This window comes from Echiichthys vipera, assembly GCF_963691815.1.
Source record: "Echiichthys vipera genome assembly, chromosome: 7".
Lineage (NCBI taxonomy): Eukaryota > Metazoa > Chordata > Actinopteri > Perciformes > Trachinidae > Echiichthys > Echiichthys vipera.
In genome coordinates, this window is record NC_139832.1 from 31,101,031 (window position 1) to 31,123,098 (window position 22,068).

General features: G+C 42.6%; 1 protein-coding gene across 1 annotated transcript in view; it reads right to left on the reverse strand.

Moving 5' to 3' along the window:
- Positions 1-22,068, reverse strand: part of n4bp1 (nedd4 binding protein 1) — a 29,916-nt gene that overhangs the window by 5,574 nt on the left and 2,274 nt on the right. Inside the window, exons 2-10 of the mRNA XM_083917184.1 lie at positions 18,309-18,536; positions 17,927-18,100; positions 17,141-17,649; positions 14,789-15,149; positions 13,549-13,887; positions 12,903-13,138; positions 4,385-4,515; positions 3,925-4,021; positions 3,210-3,317 (exon numbers count right to left, since the gene is read on the reverse strand). Coding sequence (XP_083773310.1) covers positions 3,210-3,317; positions 3,925-4,021; positions 4,385-4,515; positions 12,903-13,138; positions 13,549-13,887; positions 14,789-15,149; positions 17,141-17,649; positions 17,927-18,100; positions 18,309-18,536 — 2,183 coding nt within the window. The remainder of the gene's footprint in view (positions 1-3,209; positions 3,318-3,924; positions 4,022-4,384; positions 4,516-12,902; positions 13,139-13,548; positions 13,888-14,788; positions 15,150-17,140; positions 17,650-17,926; positions 18,101-18,308; positions 18,537-22,068) is intronic.

The window sequence follows — 22,068 nt, forward strand, 5'->3', positions numbered from 1 at the left end:
CTGGGTCATCGGTAAGGCTGATATCCCCATCTGCCGGGTAGGCCTCCACATCACCCAAAGGTAAATTTGTCCTAGCAGGAATAACCGATTTTTTTCCTGCAGGAAAGACAAGACTGAAAGTAATTTCCTGCTGCTGGTGGCAGGTGTCTCTTCTGTGTTTCTTGCAGGTGTAGACACAGGGTCACAGAGCTCCATCCTGAAGAGTTATGTCCTCTTCAGTGCCTCCACATCAACAGAAAGACAGTTGGCCTTAAATCTGGGGTCGAGGAGAGCGCCAAGCAGAACTGTGGTGTTGCAAAAATTGGTTTGAAACGCCATTCTATTTTTTTGCTCAGATTGGCCTACCAGTTTTCTTGCTGCTGTGCCTAACTTTTCCCTGGACTTAGCCGCAACATCTTGGCCAGCCCCACTGTGGCATCCTGATCATCGTCCCCAGCTGTGAACTGATCAGATGCATCCTCAGATTTCTCACCAGCTGCAAGACCTCCCACGACCTGATGCAGGAGGGGGATGACCTCAAAAAGGACTAAGAACAGTGAACATGTCTGGTGCTAACCTCAACTCATTTGGATAGATGATTGTTGGAACTCTACCCATGTTAGACTCCTGTGTCATAATCTGCACAGCCCTGCACTGCTGGAGCATGTAGATGGTATAGTTCCACCTTGTTTTTATAGCCGTTATGAGTGTTTGCTGGGGGAGTTCAACTGTGCTTGCAGCTCATGTAGTCGGTTGCTGGCTTTGCTTGAGCGATGAACATGGCCAGGTATGCTCCTGGCTTTGGAGAAAAGGGATGTCACAACCCTGTCCGTCTCTCGTGCTTTGATCACCACCAAGTGAAGCGTATGGGACACGCAACGGATGTGCCCATATTCAGTCAAAGCTTTCACCATGTTGGCTGCATTATCTGAATCAACAAACTGTATTGTGACGGACTGACCAATAGACTCTTCCCACTCTTTCATCTTTTCCTTAAGGCAGCACAGAATGTTGTTTGATGTATGGTCAATGTCCAGCACACTAACATTTAGCAGCCCTGCTTTCCTCTGTACTGAAGCTTCCCCTACATGTTCACACCAGTGCCCAGTAAGACAGAGGTATGCATGTGTGTTGTGATTACTGGTCCAGAGATCTGTAGCTGCCTTAAGTGACTGGACCGACTACCCTCTCATTGCCTCATGGAGCTCAGGCACTGAAGTGCCTCTCCACCACAGAGAAAAGTTCAAGATCAGTGCAGATCATTTTACCAATCATCTCTGTAATTTGTCTTGACCGGGGATGGTTTGCTGAGAATGGCTGCTTTTCTGCAAATGCAGTGAGTATTATTGGTGAAGAGAAAGATGAATGAAAGCCCTTAGCAGCAGCCAGCTGAACACCATTGACCCGAGAAGGAAGAGAAGAGGAGGAGGAGGTGGCTGATACAGTGGGCTTTCTCATGTGATGGGCATACAGCAGATGGTTATGTAGAGATGTTGGGTTGTAATGTTTTGCATCTCTACCTCGGCTCATCTTGGACTTGCAAATGGCTTTGGAGGGATCATTTTCTGGAACAGTGAAAGAGTCCCATATTGCAGAAGAAAGGTGGGTGCTACTGCCACTGTTTTCATTGTCACTGATTTGACCCTCACTGTCCTGCAAGGTTAAGGAAACTCTGACTGGTTATTCAGTCTCAGCTGAAGTACTCTTTGTATCCCTCATTATTCTGTTTCTGTATCACTGATCATGAGAGATAGAGAGGGAGGGAGAGAGAGGGGTGTGTGTGTGTGTGTGTCTGTGTGTGTGTGTGTGTGTGTGTATGCGTGTGTGTGTGTGCGCTTGTGTTTGTGTGTGTGTGTGTGGGGGGGGGGGGCTTAATAAATTTGTAATATTTCTACTACTACCTTTATTTTTTATGGAATACAGCAAGAAGGTGTGCCTGACATTGCGGCATTCATGACATTGCGAATACTCATTTGCGGCTCATCGCTTGTGTGAACTGAACAGTCTCATTGCGAATCTAGCCGGCTGATGTTGTTGCCAGCAGTTCAGCTTGTCAAATATCCAGCAGCTTGTTTTAGAACGTAACACACGTCACCTGTTTCAACAGCCAATCAAGTCTTAACAAAGTCCGCTGGATAAGTCACTGACAAACTATTAACTGGTTGAAAAGGCCGTTATGAACTGAGGCTCAACGAGCGTGTGTGAGCGCGCGCGCGAGAGAGAGAGAGAGAGAGAGAGAGAGAGAGAATGAATAAGGAGAGCGAGCGCAGTAATCCAGAACAAAGCAGTGAATCAGGGAAATAAAACAATATTTTTGCCGTTTTATCACAACTAAAACTGCAGCTGTAGAGAGTATCTTACAGTCTCTGTCCTCATTTATATTTTATAATGCTCCAAATTATATCCAGCTACTAAATAAGCCTGAAAAGTCAGAGGTTAGAACAGAAGTACAGGGAGGTGTAGCTATAGAGACGATACACCATCTCCTCATCTCACTGGTGTGAACTGGCAGGTTTCAGAACTTTGCAGACCTGCACGTTGCAAGCAACTGCAAGTTTCCACTCGTCTTGTTACGAATAATTAGTCCGAACTGGACTTTTGGGTGCAACAGTGACACAAAAACATCCTGGTGGAATAAACTTTTGACAGTAAGACAGTGAGGGGGTCACAGTGGTCTGAAGTTGAAGCACAGTAACCAACCTGGCTTCATAACCTTCCTCTGGAGGAGGGTTGAACACAAGTCAAACTAATCAGCCTGAACTAGTCAGACTAGTCTAACCAGGAATTCACCTGTGACAGCAGCATCATATAATGGGACACGGGTCACACAGGTTGAACCAGCAGAGCCTTTCAGATGCTGGTTTCCTGTAGTTAGTCAAATCAACTCCTAGTGAGTTGCTGTAATTGTCCTGGCAATAATAAAATCCAAATGAACCTGCTTATTTTTGATATATTAGTTTGTAAAAATCTTCTTTCTATTAGTATTATGTGTACACATGCTTGTCATTCTGTTTGCCCTGTGTATGTTACTTTGCTCTTTAGGGTCAGTTTGCTTGCTTCAAGAATGTTGGTAAATGCAAATTAACTGGCAGTAAATATAAATGGCATCCTTATCATTTGTCATCCAGCTGGCAGCCTGCCTCTGTGGACTTCCCAGTATCATGTTGGGTAACAGGAACAATGAAGTAAGTGTGTGACTGAGTGAGCTATGTATCTGAACACACAATCACCTCTCTTGAATAATCTTGCGCCAGTTGTCTGAGGTGTCGACAAAGTCCCTCAGGTTGTCGTTGGTTACGATGATCCCATCGGTTTTTTCTGCTAGGTGGAGCAAGAACCTAACAGAGAGAAGAGAGAGAGAGAGAGAGAGAGAGAGAGAGAGACAGAGAGAGAGAGAGAGAGAGAGAGAGAGAGAGAGAGAGACAGAGAGAGAGAGAGAGAGAGAGAGAGAGAGTTATTGCTGTACTGTTATTGCTGCACCAGGTTAGAGGGTTCCATCAGCATCAGTTCTCTGAGAATCTATTTCATATCCAAGCTTAATTGATTTTGTAACTGAAAAATCCCTAATCAAATTGATATTGAATCAAATCAAATCACTTCAAATCAAATCGGGACCATGTGAGTCTGAATCAGATCGATGAGTAAAATCAGTGATGATAGCCAGCACTACTTTTTACAGCATTCACTTTTTATACATCTGTTGAATCTGTCCCCTAGTTTGAGCATACTCATCTCTGTTATGAAAACACAGTATGACTGTGGTGATGGACGGGCTGAGAATAAGGGACACAGTGCTCTGTGTTGTGTAGGAGGAGATAAATTCATAATGGCAGGGAAATGCCCAGAGATTACAGTGTACTTCAACCCTCGACTCTGGAAAAGCATGTTTTCCCCCACTGCGCTCTCCTCAAAGCTGTCTGTGTCTGTGTGTGTGCGTGTGTATACCTGTCGTCATGTGAGCAGATCCTCTGGCCACACACCTCTCTGGAGGGAGTGAAGGAGAGCAGTCTCAGGTCTTCTAGCTGGTTTAGAAAATGTTGCTCTGAAATAAAATAACATTAATATTACATGGTTACAAAAGGTATGCAAGTGAGCACCGACGGTGTTGCATATGTATATAGTCGGCTGGAAAAAAGTTGGCTCAGTTTTAAAATGTTTCGTGATCAAAACATATTAAATATTATATTCACACTTTTAACCAACAACATGTAAAATGTATTAGGACACTATGGGTCCCGCTCTGTACCTGAACACTGCATTTGAAATGAAATATGATGAGATTGCAGTTTTGACTTCAGCTTTAATAAGATCATGTGTAAAGTGTGTATAAAAAGCAAAAACACTAAAATACATATCACTGTTCTATGACCTGAAGACTGCCCTGTATACACCTGCATATGTGTACCTGTTGTGAGTCGGTCTCGTTTCTGACGCCACTGAGGGACAAATACTGTGATCTCCCTGTGGCCCCGCCTCCAAAAAATCTCCACAGCGAGCGCTATTCCTCTGCAGGAGAAGAACCGATGAAGACCGTGACTGGAGAAATGGGGACGAAAAGAAGAGGGACACAATGAGATGGAGGAACATGTGGATATATCAGAAATGTGTTTTGACAACAAGAGATGTCAACGACATGTTGATCTTTGGGTTGATTTGCACACAAGTGCAAATGTGTGCTAGCAGTCTGAGGTAAAAGCCACTGAGCAAACGTGGAGAAGCGGCTTATCACTAACATGAGAATAGCTGGTCCACTTCGAAGTGTAATTCATCCCAGGATCTTTTTCGACACTGACATACATCAAATAAGCCATCAAGACAGTTTTTTTAAAAAAATCCCAGAGAGTCGCTAACAGCTGGATGTGGCTAACACTGATTAGCTCGGGGCAGCACGGTGCAGGTGTGGGACCAAGCTCACAATAGAGTGGTGGAAGCCCTGCAGCTCTGGCGATGTTTTTGTTTGCTTTCCAGGTGGTTCGACATATTTTTTGATGCACGCTGGTGGGAGTGTGCTCACAAGTGATACAACGATACACGGAACAGAGTTTGATACAATTCACAACATGATTTTCAATTCCAAAAACTATGAGTGAAAAGATCCCTTTAGTTCAGGGGTGTCAAACTCAGGCCCATGGGCCAAATCTGGCCCTTGGTGTAATTATATTTGGCCCGCAAGATCATATCGATCATACTTTTCTGTTGACAAACATGAGCATCCATGCTACCAGTCTCTTCAGACAAACTTAATCCACCGCTCCCCAAAAACAGCCAAAAGAAAGATGGAAAACAAGAGCTTTTACACCGGAGGCAGGTTATCTGTTTCTGAAGGTAAAGAGCTGTTTGTCACCATGGCTGTAACCAAAGAATAAAACATAAGAAACACCACGACAAGAACAAGGACCTGCACTGAAACGGTTCAACATTACATATCTGGAGAGAAGGGAAACGTGCACATTTGCAGTCTTTTTTTTCTTTTTTCTTTTTAGTAAATATTGAGTTTGGCCCGCAACTTTGTCCCAGTTTTTAAATTTGGCCCATTGTGAATAGGAGTTTGACACCCCTGCTTTAGTCAATTCTACGAAATATATTTTGTCTTCACGGCTGCCACTTAGATTAATCAATAGAAAATAGTCCTATCGCCTATTTTATGAACTAATCTAAACAATACATTTTCCTCCAAAAAAATGTATTGATTGTTTCATTCAGGCTATGATTTTATTTTATTTTGACAAACCGTATGTCATTGTATAACCCAACAAAAGCAAAATATAAACAAATACAGGTTCAAATGTAAAGCTGTAGGTTCAAACTGCCAACAACTACATGATAAAAAAAGAAATAAGCTGAAATGAAAGAGGTCGTATTATTTAGTTTTGATGAACCCAACCTGACCCATTCCACCACAGCACCAAACTCTCTTCTCCAATGTAACAATTTAAAGTTTCTTTATATGGGAACATTTTCTGTTTCACAACTGACGACACTGCAATAGAAGAAAGAAAACAAACTAAATCAGTGTCCATTCATCGTCTGTGGAGCACTTCCAGACTTATACTTGATGACATCACAGGTCTGAGACTTCCTTCTCTGGTTTCTGGCTTGAGAGAGAGAGAGCAGCTCAGGTTCACCAATAGTAACTGTACTTTCCTACGCAGAGTGTCAGAATCGTATTGGGTAAGAAATTGTTTGATCAAGCCATCCCTACAGATTCAGGCAAATAAGGTAGAGCTGCAAATCTAACACACCCACCCACACACACACACACACACACACACACACACACACACACACACACACACACACACACACACACACACACACACACACACACACACACACACACACACACACACACACACACACACACACACACACACACACACACACACACACACACACACACACACACACACACACACACACACACACACACACACACACACACACACACACACACACACACACACACACACACACACACGTCACTAGGAAAGAAAACCAAAAAACAACACAAACATCAACAGAGATGAGAAGCTCCCCGAGAGCAGCCAGCCTCACCAAGCAGGAAGCTGGCAGCACACGCAAAACACTAGTGAGGATGTTTTTAAGGGTATTTATTTATGTACATGTTATTCCTCATTTGATGGTCTCATGTGCGTGTTAAATGGTAATCATTTAACCTGTTTGTGATGACAAAATCTATCTCTAAACAGGATTATTTTGAGGGGAAATGACAGTGTCATGTGTCAAATCTGATATTACAGTCACACATTTAGCAGCAGAAAAATATGGCTGTCGCAATACCCTTCTCATTTTCATTGGGATAGAAACCAACTTAAGACTGAATGGCCGACTACATATGCCCACTGGTAAGTAAGGGGAGTGTATGACGCCAGACTCGGCCTGGAAGAGTATTTTTGCAAGCCGGCATTTCAGAAAAATAATTTTAAAATAAATGTTAAATGGTCAAATTGCTGCCTGCTGAATGGAGCTTCTGTTCACTCTTTCTTTTTTTCTTGTCATGTGAACTTCTGTCAGTTATGCCTCTGCTGGTAACTTCCCTGTGCTCTGGGGTACTACCCTGATCATTAATCTGGCCTCACATGAACTGTGGCAGAGCAGAGACGCACAGCAACCAGTTTGTTACACACAGTGGTGTGAAACTAAATATTTAGCAAAGGGACGTTGGTACACCAGAAAACACGCCACCCCTGCCACAAACAGTGATGCTGACAGTGATAGCACTGAAGTGTTCCAACCAAGTCTTAAAGTTGTACTTGAGAAGAGTTTCATCCAGTTTATTGTCTTTTAAGTTCTTATCTATAACAGAGTGAGTTAAAACAATGGTGATTGATCATTTGACCCACTAATGAAAGCACTTGTTGCCTTATTTGCTGAGTATTCTAATATCTGTGTCTGTGGAGACATTCTCTCTCTAGATGTAAATAAGTCTCAATGTTAGTGATTCTGCTGAAAGCTGTTGGTCTGCTGGTGCTGCTAATCACTGCCGGTTATGCAGTGGATTTGAGAGGGGAACATATAGGGGACGGAGGTAGAGAGGTGAATGTGTTTTAATGAAGTTTACTCAAGAGCAAAAAAAAGAAGAGTCAACACACATAGTGACCGTGAACAGCTGAAAGAACAGGCTCACCTGCAGTTACATCTTTAACCCCTAAATAGGCCTTGCCAAAATGTCCTCACATTCCAAATATGTCACCACTCTGTTGGCAAAAAATCTAATATTGCTCCTCACAAAGACAGCTGTAAAAGCACACACAGAGCACATTTTCAGGTTGCAGCGAGAGCTGTGATGCAAACTCAAGGGAAGTTCCACCGACTGTTGAAAGAGAAAGTGATGAAGGACACCACAGCAGGAAGAGATTATGCAAGCAGTAAAATCACCATGGAAACCTGGACGTAACTGATGATGGGAAAACATCTCAGAGCTCATTAGGATGAGTTTTTTTAATAACCTCTTTCAAACCTGCACTAGAGACATGGTGATGATCATCTGCCTTTTGTTCTTAATCATAAAAAAACAGACAAAAGCAAGACAAAACCCTACAAATAACGGAACTGAAAAGATCATAAAAATGTTTAGAATGATGGTTTTAACAGGTGATCACGCTTTTAACTGCGTGCCTCACTTTGTTTTACGTAACAAAAACAATTATGATAAAATCATTCGTCCACAGAACAGATATCAAGTCAGAGATGACTTGTGCTTTTTCTGATTAGGCATACTTCTGGAAAGGAGGGAGGGAGAGTGGGAAGGACAAAGAACGTGAAAGGAAGTGGTTGCAAAAGTGAGAAGTCAAGTCAAGGTCATCCAGGATGAAGACTGTGACGACACACCAGCAGAGAGAGGGGGAAGGAAAAAAAACGGGCTGCACCCTTTCACTCTTTTGTTGCACAATTTCTAGATAAAACAGAAAGTAAAAATAGATTTTTTAGTAGAAAAGGCTGTTCTTTACCAAAAACACCCCCATAGTACATTTCCACTAATGTTATTACAACATTTTGATTTCACTCTGCTGAGCACACACACACACACACGCACGCACGCACGCACGCACGCACGCACGCACGCACGCACGCACGCACACTAGTGTTGCACGGTATACCGATACTAGAAAGGTACCGCGGTACCCAGCCGTTAAGAACGATACTTTTTCACGTTTTATTAGTATCGGTACTTTCTGAATTTTCTGCGACAGCGTGTCTGTGCAGCTTATCTCTGCTTCCTCGCTGTCTGGAGACGGAGTGGGCGTGGCTTTACGGTGACAGACAGTCGCAGAGCGAGACAGACATGGCCGAAAGTCTCACGAGTGCTCCTGCCGACCGTCCGAGGCTTGTTGTAAAAGCAGACGCACGGAGCGAAATATGGAAATATTTCGCTTACATTGCAGACAGCGAGGGCAAGCCCACGGACACCACAAGGCCCGTATGTAAGAGATGCTAGAGATGGGCAAATGAAGCCTCATGAAGCTTTTGAGGCTTCTTTCTGATTGTACCGAAAAAAGATTCGAAGCTTCAAAGCTTCAAAGAAAGACGCTACCAGTGACGTCTAGTGGTCAGCTGCAATTATAGCAGCAATGAACCTCCAAGTGATTCACACATCATTGATTCCAGTTCCAACACAAAAGCAATAAAGTCATTATTAAGCAGTTGTGTCTTCATTCTAAGAATCACTGTTCACACATTAGTGTTACTATAAAATGTCAATTGACTAATAAAATGTTAAATGTGCTGTCCTGTTATTACCTGTAATTACTTGAAACGTGTGTTTTGGAGGTGTGACTGAGTTTGTGAGAAGTTTTTATGCAATTCAGTGGAAACCACTTATGGTTATGACTTATGATTGTGATGTAACATAATATGAAAAGATTCAAATGCAACATTGTAGAGGTACTTTTGTGAATATGTGAGATTGTGCTTGTGCTACAGTGTCAAAAAAAAGTGATACTTGAGTGATGGAGAATCTTCCACTCGGATTCTCCATCACTCAAGTAGGGTTGTCGCTGTCAAAGGTCTGTAAGAACGCAATGAGGCGGGGGGAACACTGGGCATCTCGGTCTCCTTAAAAAGAACGAAGCCGCGCCAAAGTTTCGAATCAGTCACCTCACTTCCGGTGGTTGGTTGTGACGTGTGAAGCTTCAAACGTCATCGGTCATGTGATCGCGGAGATTTGATACAAGCCTCGACACAGCGCTTCGGCCAGCCTGCTTCAGGAAGAGCGACACAAGCTCCAAAGCCTCGGTATCGTTTGCCGATCCCTAAGAGATGCTATAAGTCGGTGATGACCAAGGAAGGCAACACGTCCAACCTGGCGAAGCATCTCGCGGACAGACACCCCGATTTGCACCGAGAGTTCAAAGAGCTGCAGGTTAGCAATAGATAACGTTAAATATCCCCCGGATGAAGTCAAGCGAACTGTTTTCCCCATCAGAATTGCAGGAGGCAGTCAGGGGAGAAGCTGTTTAACAGTCCGATGTGGTTCCTCATATCTCTGTCTGCTAACGCAACGTTCACACTGGTGACATGAACTTTACGATAACATGCGCTGGTGTTCACAAGTATGATAATCAACAACACTCATTTTAAGTCAACCGGTGCTAGTAATATAATCATAGCATGTACATTATTGTCAAAAATTTACAAGATATATTGTAATTTACATTATTAGAAAATGGTATGGTAAGAGCACAGACCTCCACCGGGTCTGGGTCATTTGTGTTATACTTTACTGCACTAATGTAGTTTGCAGGCTGATAATACAAGGTTTGAATTTTATCAACTTAAAATACAAATTGCAAATTTCCCTTTTGTGGGACGAATAAAGTATTATCTTATTTTATGAATTGCCAGATTTACAATTATTTTTATGCTGAATAGAATTGTAGTTAATGTGCTGTTAATTTTTTTCTACTACAAACACTGAGCTTTAAATGGAAAATCAGGTCATTAAATAATCTGTGAGAGCAAACAAGACAAATAAACAACACAAGACACTTGTCTTTTTGGACACAGAGATGCTTGTAACCACATTGGCAGCTAAGTTAACTATCAGCCTGAAATAATGATGATAATATTAGTAGTATTGAAGCATAAGCATAAAGTTCTGCAGCTTTGACAAAAATCTCTATATTTATTTTGACTTTTTAAGTTTAAGTGTTGTAATGAATAAAAATAAATAATTTTAAGTTCCACATTTTGTCATCTAATATTTTATTCCATTACTTTTGCTGATGTTTTAGTTTTCTGCCGTGGTATCGTTTCAGTATCGGTATCGAGATATTTTAGGCAGGTATCGTACCGAAGTCATAATTTTGGTATCGTGACAACACTAACGCACACACACGCACACACACGCACACACACACGCGCGCGCACGCACACACACGCACACACGCGCGCGCGCACACACACACACGTGATAAGTAACAACATTGTGTGAATGCATGGGCTAAGTTTTGGTGCACCTACATACTGGGGTTATAGCTGCGACCTACGAACTGTAACAGGTGGTTCATTCTCATGTTAGTGACACACGCTGTGTGTGTGTGTGTGTGACCTTTACTGATGATGATGCAATGTTGATGGGAAGGGTGATGGCTTCATGTGTAAAAGGAAAAAATATGGTGCATATACTACAGGTGTTGTATTAGAATTGTCATCACAGGAGCTACAAGTTTACACTCATACCAGTAAGACATGCTGCATCATGGTAGAAGGATACAGTTATTTTCAATGCACTTTGAGCACCTTTTACCAAGTAATTTGTCATTATAATGTTCAGAGCAATTGGAGGAGTAAATGGACTACATTCATATAGCACTTTTATCCAAAGCGCTATATAATTTATTATATCAAGGCCCCTGGTATAGCTTGTGACAATGTACTGATGTGAACAAACAGGCGGACAAGCGCTCCACAGGAGAAAATGAAGAAATGCCAAATAGAGAAATCATCATAAAACCCCATGTTAAAATGCATATAAAAACATCAGTGGTCTATTAAGGAGGGGAAGCTCATTTTAAGGGCCTACATCATAAATGTGTTTGTTTATTTATATGTAAATTCTACCCTTTCGTTGTACCAACTAGGCGTCTTTTCCAGGGACTTGACCAGTGTCCTCTCAATGGCAGCAGAGCTAGGCTGCTTAAACGGCCTTGGCCCAGCTTGTGCTGCTGCGCCAGGCTACTGTGAAGTGTGAGTGAGCGTGACGGGGGAGAAGCTCCGCAGCTGCCGCTGCTCATTGGGGAAAAGAAACCGCAGAGTGACAGAACAGAGTCTCCAAACACAACGCTAGTCGTTTTTAACAAAGACAAAGTTGCTGGGGATCGGTAAAGTCTCTGGATCAGTTCAGAACAACAGAATGAAAAACTTGGAAAATGCTCCGGTGGATGTTAATTGCTTTAAGATCGCTGTCTCGCTCATTTAGCTGTCAATCAATAAAGGATTCCACCTCTGAATGTTGGGCCAGCCCACTGTCCCATAGACCCCCAGAGACGCTGAGCGTCCGATGGGCGGGACAAAGCACAGCATTTATCCAATGAGCATCTAGTTTGGCTGCAGTGGAACAACCCACTCTACGCTTCCCCATTGAAGTCAGTAGAAGCTGAGCGTCAGACTGTGTAAAGCGCTGTGGGGCTGTGGGGATGAATGAGAAGGAAGTTGCTGCGGTTACCTGTGATAAGAAGCTGATTCTGAACTAAAGATGAAGGCTTTCTAGCACATATTTAGTCAATGAAATGTACACACAGGAGTACATATTTCACTACTTTTTTTCTTTGGTGACATTTTAGGGGAAGCTGAGCTTCCCTTGCAGTCTTAGAACAATCACCACTGATCTACATCCTATCTGGTTTGAGAGGTTCTGCATATTTGGTTTTATTTAACATTAGAAATTGTGCCTTTAATGAAGACTATTGAGAAAAAAAATACAAGAAGTGACCCCAATATCCTGAGCTGAACTAATAATATGGGCACTGCAAGCACTTACACAAAAAATTCCCTCACCAAAACCAACAATGCTGTCAGACTGACAGCCGATCAAGAAGGTTGATAGGTGTCCAAGCGAAGAGATGGGAGAGATTTTAACAGACCAGACTCCAGGATGACAGAGCACTTCTGTCTTCTCTGAGTTACTGAGTCCTTCAAATCATAGAAATCCGTTCAATCCTTCCTCCATGTTGGTTTGGAAATAAAAACTCTATGCTTGGTTCTTAGTTGCTGAATCTGATTTCTTTGGTTGAACCCTTACTTATGCATTGGAATCCACAGCAAATTTCATAATAATATTTTGCATGGATCTTTCTACCTGTTATGAAAAGGCCTGATTCTGTTTATGATGGTGCAGTGTTTATGAGCAAAGACGCCAACTCAGCTTATTCTCTGCTTTTGTGTGTATGGTGCAGACTCACGCCATAGCCACATTGCTGCCATCTATGATGATGTGTCTGAGCTCCGGACGCCCCGGCTCATTTGGCAGCTTCAGAGTGTAGGGAGTCCTCAGCGACTGATGGAAGCGAGCAAAACCAGTCACCGGGGGCGCCGGGGGGTCGTTTGCAGGAGGAGTCTTCGCTCCCACCCCATGAAACCCCATGTGGCCGATGGTCTGATAGGGAGAGGCTGCGGGCCGGGTGATGGGCTGAGCTGACTGAGGAGGAAAAATTTAAACAAGAGCCAAGTGATATGGTAACAACATAACATCTCAATATTTTAAGTCTATTGACATCATAAGATAGACATGGCTTAACAAGTAGATTTTTTAGTACCCTAAATGTGTATAGTTTAAGTATTATGGTTGGTCAGACAAATTAGACAAACATGCAAAATATTCTTTAAACATTTGATCAACAACCAAGAATGATTCATCAGTAGGGATGTAAGCTAAAACAACTACTGCTTTGTCAAATTCTTTGACTTTCCAAGGATATTAAAAAAGAAACCAGACCAGCAAAAACCTTGAGAACTAATCCCCTTAACACTCTACCAACATGCAAAAACAGACCAATATATTGTAGACCCCCCCCAGGGTGCGAAGAGGGACTTTAAGGTAATACCTACACTGGGGGTTGCAGCTAAGGATGCGGTGGTGGCAGTCAGCCACTGAGGCGTGCTGCGCAGCGCTGTCACAGTCTCAACTCTCACTGATCCTCCCAAAGTCTGAGTCCCACCCCTCGATAGGTAGTCCCTTTGTGAGAGGCTGCCCCCTCCCCGCGCCAGGTAGTCTGTTCTGGATGCTGACTGGGTGTCGGGGTGAGGCACTGTCATTATCCTGGATATCCTACTTTCCACTGTATGGGTATTCATGGGGATGATGTTGTCGTCGTCATCATCAATGGTAATAACCTCGTAGTTTCCTGCTCCTCCTTGTGCACTAGAGCTCCTCTTGATAGTGATGGCCTGAAATGAAAATTGATAGGGTTTCTTTATTTTCCTTTTGGGAGGAAACTGGATTCATTACACAACACCATTTAAAAATTGCTCTTTCTATTTTTGTAGTGGGGGGGGACATCACATACAAGTGTATACATCTTCTGAAAGCTGTGAATCTGAAGATCCTTTAAAGATTCAGCTCATGACTGTGTCCAGTTCTAATAGTCATAAATCTGTTACAAGCATTGTATTTTGTTAGGCACATATTCAAATGTTGAAAATTAGCGTGCTGAACATTACAATGGAAGTTAATGGTTCCCATTCTCATGCTCTTATTATATCTCATAAGTTGTTACATCAATTTTTAGGTTGATGCCATTTGCCACACATATTTGGTGCTATATGTAACCCTTTTATACCAGAATTGATAGAAATGGTCAAAAAACATTTGACATTTGGAAATTTCTGTAAGAATGGATGGCGACACTTCTGTTGTGTAAACTGCTCAGAAACCCCTGTATTATTATTATTAATATTATTATTATTATTTTTTATACCTGTTGGAAAGCCATCCTCTGAATGCCCTAGGTCTCTAGTTTGTTGTTGTAAAGTTTCATGAGTCAGTGCGTTCACATGCAGTTTAAAAACCCGATTATATTCGGATTTATTTCTGAACTGGAAATTGACCACGGCGTCGAAAACAATGTGAAAAAAAGAATAACAGAGGTTTTTCCTTTAAGCTGACGGAGGACTTTGCCATGGAAAGTAACATCACTAGCATGAAGACCCATTTCTCTCGTAATTCTGTAAAAAAGTCATCCTCATCATCGGTCCAAGGAGCTAAATAAAATGTAAGTGTTTTATCAAAGGAAAGAAAGAAAATAAGGATGAAACTGAGAAGCAACAATCTTTTGGAGAAGGGGTGTACCTGCTGAGTGCTGGTCTCGCTGCCACTGCACTGCCTCCGGTGCCCCAGACCGTTGCTACTGCCTCCATGCTGGTTGGGCTTAATGTTCTCTTTAGACCTGCCCGGGTCTACCAAGGCTTTGCTCAGCTCATGCTCCTTCTCTCTGAAACGAGAGACCGTAGAGCAGGACGACGACGATGAGGAGGAGGGAGTGTCTGAGGATTTCACAGAGTTCAGTCGTCTTTCTTTTTCCCCTCCTTTTGACCCCTCTTCACAACGCTTGATTTCCTCAACGATTTTCTCCAGAATGAGGAAGGTATCTTCCGTCTGTCCCGTCTCCTTGACGACACGCTCCACCACTTCCTGCTGGTAACCCATAGTTCTGAAGAAAATGAGTTTTAAAAATGTTTAATTTGGCAGAGTTGAAGAAAGGTTCACATTTGTTTTCACAGTCATTATTAAATGCGCACATGCTCGTATGTTCACTGACAGAGTTATTGGTGTTGGTTGTTGTTCCCCTAATCAACTTTACTGTGAAGAAATACTTTCCTTATGCAATTCCAATGTACAAGATGGAAGATGGGTCATTATTGGGGCACAGCTATCTTGAGGAAGGAGGAAGCAACTGTGCCATTGACCAACAAAAGGTTTAAAATCCTGGCTTCATTCAGATCGTATGATTAGTGATGCTAGGATTGCACTTATATCATGGCCCTGAGGTTAAGCCATGGATTGGGCGGGTCATAAAAATGAACGTTCCGATTCGTGATTGGTGAAATAAACCAATAATAATAATCCATTAATAATAATAATAAGGTAAATAATAATCATGTTCTCTAAAATGTGAACAGCAAACAGAGCAGAGGTGCTGTTTCACTGTGCACGTTTATGAGGAAGAATAACTTTATTGGTTGTTTAAAAAGCTCAAAGTTAAGTCCTGTTTCCTCTGTCAAGGTGTGACTACAGTTTTAGTTTTGCTGTTTAAATGCCACACAATATTTAATACAGTGATATCAATGTGCACATGGAAACGTTTATGTTCATTAAGTAAATCACTAAAGAAAATACTTGTACATCAATACATCATTAGAAAAGAAACAGCCTACAGAAAAGTGCTCGCTTCTCCAGTTTTCCGAATCCACCATATAAATAACAATGTACCAGCTGGAGGCGCATGCGGCTTTAAAAAGGGAATGGAGATGACACTGATTGGTTTAATTATTATCATTATTAATTATGCCCAAAACACACCCATGTTTAATTAACCGACTACATACAATCTCTTTGCCCTTGCGCCTTACTTTGCTCCCAGATTATGCACCATCTAACTATCAAAAGTAGAGTTGGACATGCCAGAAACGCACTTTAGACCATGCAGCATAGATTAAATAGGGCTCAGTTTTCCAGTCTTTCCTCTCGTATTTTTTTCAGCAGCAGGGGCAGGCCAACAACCCCCATCGTCTCTCTCCCCGTCTCTCCTCAGTGTGTGTCTCCATGATTCTAGAGCACTGTGCTGATGCGTCTTCACTGTTGTGTTAAATAAAAAGCCCTTGCGGAGTGTAATTGCAACTTAATGATATTTCATAACATTCTGATGCAGCAGCGGGCTGCCGCTGCAAAATGTACATAGAGGAAACCCTGGTCTTCACAGTATGGGCAGGAGGAACCATTACAGCAACTGTTCTGTCTTTCTATTTACATATGGGGATATAAGCATTGTTTTAATACAGACCTGAAAAATGTAAAACTACCCTCTAACACACCAGAGAGATGAACAATAAGATATCTAAAACCCTGTATAGCCTGATAAAAAGCCATGAGTAGAACATTTAAACACCAGGTCAAACTCAGCATGTTCTACTACAACTTAAAACCTAAAAAACGACACTGTGCAGTGTTTTAAGTAATTTATTACCTCAAATCAATGTCTTCATTCATAAATAAGTCCTAATTGGTGTTCAATTACCTCTGCCAACAACCTGACACCACATCAGAGCCAGCGTGGCTGTGGACGACTGGAGAAGGAGCTCAGTGAGATGCGCGTCACTGCCCCGGCAAATTTGTAAGCCTGCACTTTTGTTCATAATGCACAATCATACTTATACCACGCCACAGGAGAAGGAGCCTCACCGCCAAAAAAAAAGGTAAAAAGAGAATTGTAAAGACAACTTGGCCGTACCGTAGCTCCTAGTATACACTTGGAGAGGAAAGGGTGAGGGGAGCGTGAGGGGAGGGGTGTGGTTGTGTTTCGGTTGGTTGTAATCTCTAACTCACCACTAGTTGACGCTCAATCCTACACACTGCTCCTTTTATAGCCCTTACATAGTAATGATTAATTCCTTTCCAAACATTTCAAAGTTTAATGACCTTTACCTGAAGAAATTGACCAAGCAGCGGAGGTTGGTTTCTGGGCTTACTGCCTCCCCCTCATCTGAGACTTCAGAGTCCAACATTATCGCACCGACTACTGTGTTTGCTTTTGCTGAGGAGGAGAGGGATGACGAGGCAGAGAGGGGTTTGGATCTGCAGCTGCTACTGTCCCCCTGGCCTTCTCTGTCCCTCTGTCTCTCCCTCTCTCTCGCTCTCTCTGGCGACTCATCCCTCCGCTCTAGCGAATACTGTCTCTTTGTGTCACGAGTCTCGCTCTCAGATGAGCGCCGCTTGTGTGAGGGCCGAGTGCCGTTGAGCAGGACAGCCTCTGGACCTAAGCCTACTGCTCCTCCTGCTTTACCACCTCCGCAAACAGATAATGCTCCGGTCCCTTTTTCCTCAAAGCTGGTGCCCAGGATGCGGTTTGAGAGCTCTGTCACAGGTGTGCTGCTCTGTGATCTGTCCTGCTCCACCTCTGCCATGCTGGGATGCAGCATCTGGTTGAGCTGAGCCTGGGAGAAGAAACATATGATCACCTCAGTTAAGAAAGTACAGTAAAAGTTCCCCTCAAATACTCAACGTGGTCATGATTCATATCATACTTCCCTGTGTGCCCTCCTTGGTTCTCTTTACCAAAACTAGGAAGAGTACACTTCTCCTTTAAAACCTAAATTTACAGACTACTGAGAACACCTACAGCACAATGTTAAATCCCAGCATCCCAGTTGATCCTCAGTTTCACTTCCACACATACTTAAATGAATTATATTAAATAAGGTATACACTAACCAAGGTGGTTGTGTTTGTGGTAGTGGGGCTATGAGCCAATCCCAGTAACTCTTCCTTCAGGGCACTGGGCAGCAGAAGAAGCTCCATAGTGTACTTATCATCCTTTTCCTCCACAAAGTACTTAAACGCTCGCTTCACTGTCGGCTCTCTGTCACTCGGTAGACTTCGCTTCTCCTGGACACGTCACAAACACACACAAGTATTTGGGACAATGGGACTAAGCAGGTTGTTATAAAGCCATCCCCAACCACTAGATTTACATGCATATTACAGATGCAATCAAAAGTGAAGATTAAAGGTGGCTGAAGAGTCCTCACAGGCTCATCCGTGATACTAAACTAGTGTAAAGCTGTGTATGATCACTGATGACAAGTACCCCAACCTGGAATAGTGCTACAAATTGCTGAACTCTGCTCTGGGCCATCACTACGGGTTCAGCCCGGCCCAACAACCGCAGGCGTCCTGGCTCAGGCACCAAAACTTCCGCACTTGTGTCCCGTATGAGCCTGTCCAGGAAGAGGCCCCGGGCTCCAGCAAAAATACAGTGCATGTCCACTGGGTACCGCTCTTCTTTCTGTAGCTCTGGGTCACAGAGTCCTCGAACATATTCCTGCAAGACAAAGAGAAGAAAAAAACTGTGATAGGACTATAATTATTATATGCGACGGTACTGCTTTTTGCACCTTGACAAACAAACTCTGGAAAAAAAGCACAGCTAAAGCACTACAGATGTCAAACAGGGCTACAAGGACCTAAAAACCGGGACATTTTACAATTCAATTTTCATCAAAAAGGACTCCCAAGAAGATGTAAACACCTTATTAGCACAACAGAAGGACAAAAATAAAATGTTTGTATATATTTTTTAAAAGAAAACAACCAGCTGACTGTAAAAGGCTAGCTGTCAACTGTGTATCATCTGCTGTCAACTGCTAACTGAGCTACCACCTGCCACTGTTTCAACGTTCTGAAACCTGCCAGTTCACACCAGTGAGACCAGGTGAGACGAAGTATCATCTCCATAGCAACACCTCTCTGTACTTCTGTTCTAACCTCCGACTTTTAAATGAGGACAGAGATGGTGAGACAAATATTTTGCTAAATGTCTTTTAGATGTTCTCTTTTTAAATTGTTTTTAATTTTACCTTTTATTTGTATGCTGTTTCTACTCTGCTCTTTAGCACTTTGAGATTGTTGAATGTGCAGTGCAATACAGATAAATGTATAATTATTATTATTATTGTTAAAAATCTACCAAGTGAGAATAAACGCACTCATTCATTGGTCGCACCATGAGCCCGACATTGAGCAGGTGTGTCGGGTGTGTGTAGGGAGCGTGAAGACACTTCCTGGTTTTTAAGTCACCCCTTTGCCCATGCACACGAACTGAGCCGAAGAGTGTGTTGTTCACAAGCACAAACACATCCACACTGAGTGTGAATACATGACTGAGGGACACATTCGTGTCGGCCATTTTGCTTGAGTTTTTTATGTAGCATGTCACAGAGTTTTTAATATTAGACTAAATTAGTACGTAGGAGACTCTCCACTTGCACATCTCAGCTGCAGTGGGGGAGTGGTCTTTGAGGAACAAAGTCTGGGTGGATCCATATGCCTTCCACTTCTGGACAATGGGAGAGTTAAAGCCTTTGAAATCTTTTTAGATCATTCTCCTAACTTGTGCCTATCCACAACTTTATCCTGGAGCTCTTTTGGAAAAATCTTTCCTACCATGGTGAATTCTTTGTGTTACCATGCACTACTAGGAGTGGAATCCTCAAGGAACAGCTGATTTTATTCAGAAGTCAAATCAAAAACACCACAGTTGATGTCAGTCGGAGGCAAATTAACTTGGTGTGTGATCTGGAAGGTTATTGGTTATATCTAAAGAGACTCACCACTTTTACAACACTGCTTTTCTAGTTTTTTTTATCTTTTATTAATTTTTTAGAAATTTTGAAAAAAAAACACTGAATGTTGTAAAGCAAAATGTCTAAATCACACTGGAAAAAATATTTTTAATGTATTATCATTTCAGGCTGTAAAACAAAAAAAGTGACTATTTCTAAAGGGACTCATAACTTTCTATAGGGACTGTACATAATGTGTTAAGAAATTCCCAATGTGTGTGATACCAGACAAAAAATGTACCGCTTCAAATGTGTATGTGCTGATGCACCTAAATTAAAAAAGTTAGGAGCAACAGTGCGACCGATGTAAAAAGTTTGTCTGGAGCCCTGTGTGACACATGGTCCAAAAATGATAAGGTATGTCATTATTTGCAGATTGAGAATTGAGCATATAAAGTGAAATAAAAAATGTTCATTTATTGACAGAGCGAGTGCGGAAATTGCGTTAAGTGCTCTCTTAGTTCGTGAGCACACACAGTACAGCTGACACGTGCTGAAACTTAACACTTCTATGTCAACGTCAATGATTCAGGGAATGTGAAATGTCCGGATGAGTCAGCTGCAGTTGGGCGTGGCGCATTGCTTACAGATAATGTGTCACATTATTTCGTGCTAATGTGTACAAAAAAAAAAAAAGCTTGATACTGAGAATGTAAAATGAGTCATCAATAATGCAGTGAGACAAAAAGAGGGGAAGGAAGTCATACTTGAAAGAGAACCAGATCACATATATCTGGGCGTGGTTTTTAAAATCAAACAACCAGTAAAAGGGGCAGGGATTTCCAGTACGGACAGCCCTCTGCAATAACCAAGTGGGCTGAGATATTGCAGCTGCTTGTACTATAACTAGAAATACAACTAAAAACAGAAATGTGCTTTTTACCTTAGTTAACATTTTTAGAAGTAAACTCTACTCGCGTTGTAGTAAATCTACTTAATTTTGTGATATGTAAGCAAACAGTATGATTATGAATAGAGCAGCAAACTGTGGCTTTATCTTCCAACCAGTCCAAAGCGGTGAACAACTGTCATTACTAGTCTCAAACACAGATGTAATTTTTACATCCAGTGTCCACATTGTGTAGGTAGAAAATGTAATTGTGTCCATCTGTGGGGTGTGTTGGTCTTAAAATGAGGTGTGTAAGGCGCATTGTTGGAGCATTTCCATCTTGAGGCAGCAGACACTCGTGATGGGAATTAGGACTTTTTGGAGGAGGTGCCTGTGTTGCAAAGTGTGCAAGCATTAACCCGAGGCAGCAGATACAGGGCAGGCAGTGGAATTCGGGCATAATAATAAAAAGAATGGCTCTCCAGTATGACACTGTTCTCTTTGTTCATAAGGGCGCACTCACACTGTCCTTCTCGCCGGGGCCAAAACCGTTTTTTCAGCTAAAGCCTAGTACCTTTAAGCAGTGTGAGTGCACCCGTTCCGCGCATAACTGCGGCCAGCGGGCCGTCCACGGCCCACTTGAAAGAGGTGGGCTTTAGCGGAGCCGCTTGCACATGTACGAGCACGAGCGTGCGCACGTGTACGAGCACGAGCCCTACAGCAGTAGCGTTATGTCCGCCTGTTCGGACATGTAAATAGAAGGACGGACCATGCGCGGACATTTAACAACAACAACAATGGCGGTTAAAGGTTCACGTTGATGTGATGCGGAGGTGGAGTGTTTAATGCAGATTTGGTCGGATGAAAATATTCAAAAACAGTCGACAAGACGCACAAAAACTCCAAGGTCTGTGGAAAGATTTGTAAACAAAGCCACACACACGCGATCAATGCGTGTGACGTGTTACGGCGTGATGGCGTATGGACAGCAAGAAGCATTGGCCGGCCCTGGCAGTGTGAGTACAAACGGGGCTGGGGCGCGGTGGGAGAGGGAGGGGGGACAAGTACAGTGTGAGTACGCCCTAAGAGTCATTCAACCTCTGGCCTCTCTTATTTCCCAAATCCACTGTTAAAATAGCAATGCACCAACTGCAGGCACAACTGGCTTTTACAGTGAATGGGAAATTACACAGTCATTGGTTTCATTCATGTTATGTCCAAAACACACCCATGATTAATGGAGAGAATGAATACAATACTCTCAATCTGAAAAAATACTTTTTCATACCTCTGAGACCTAAAAGCTACTTGCATTAATCTCACTCTGTTTAGTTGAAGGCAAAACACACTAACAAAGCAAAATATGGCATATTCAGCTATAAGATGCAAATACTTGGCAGTCG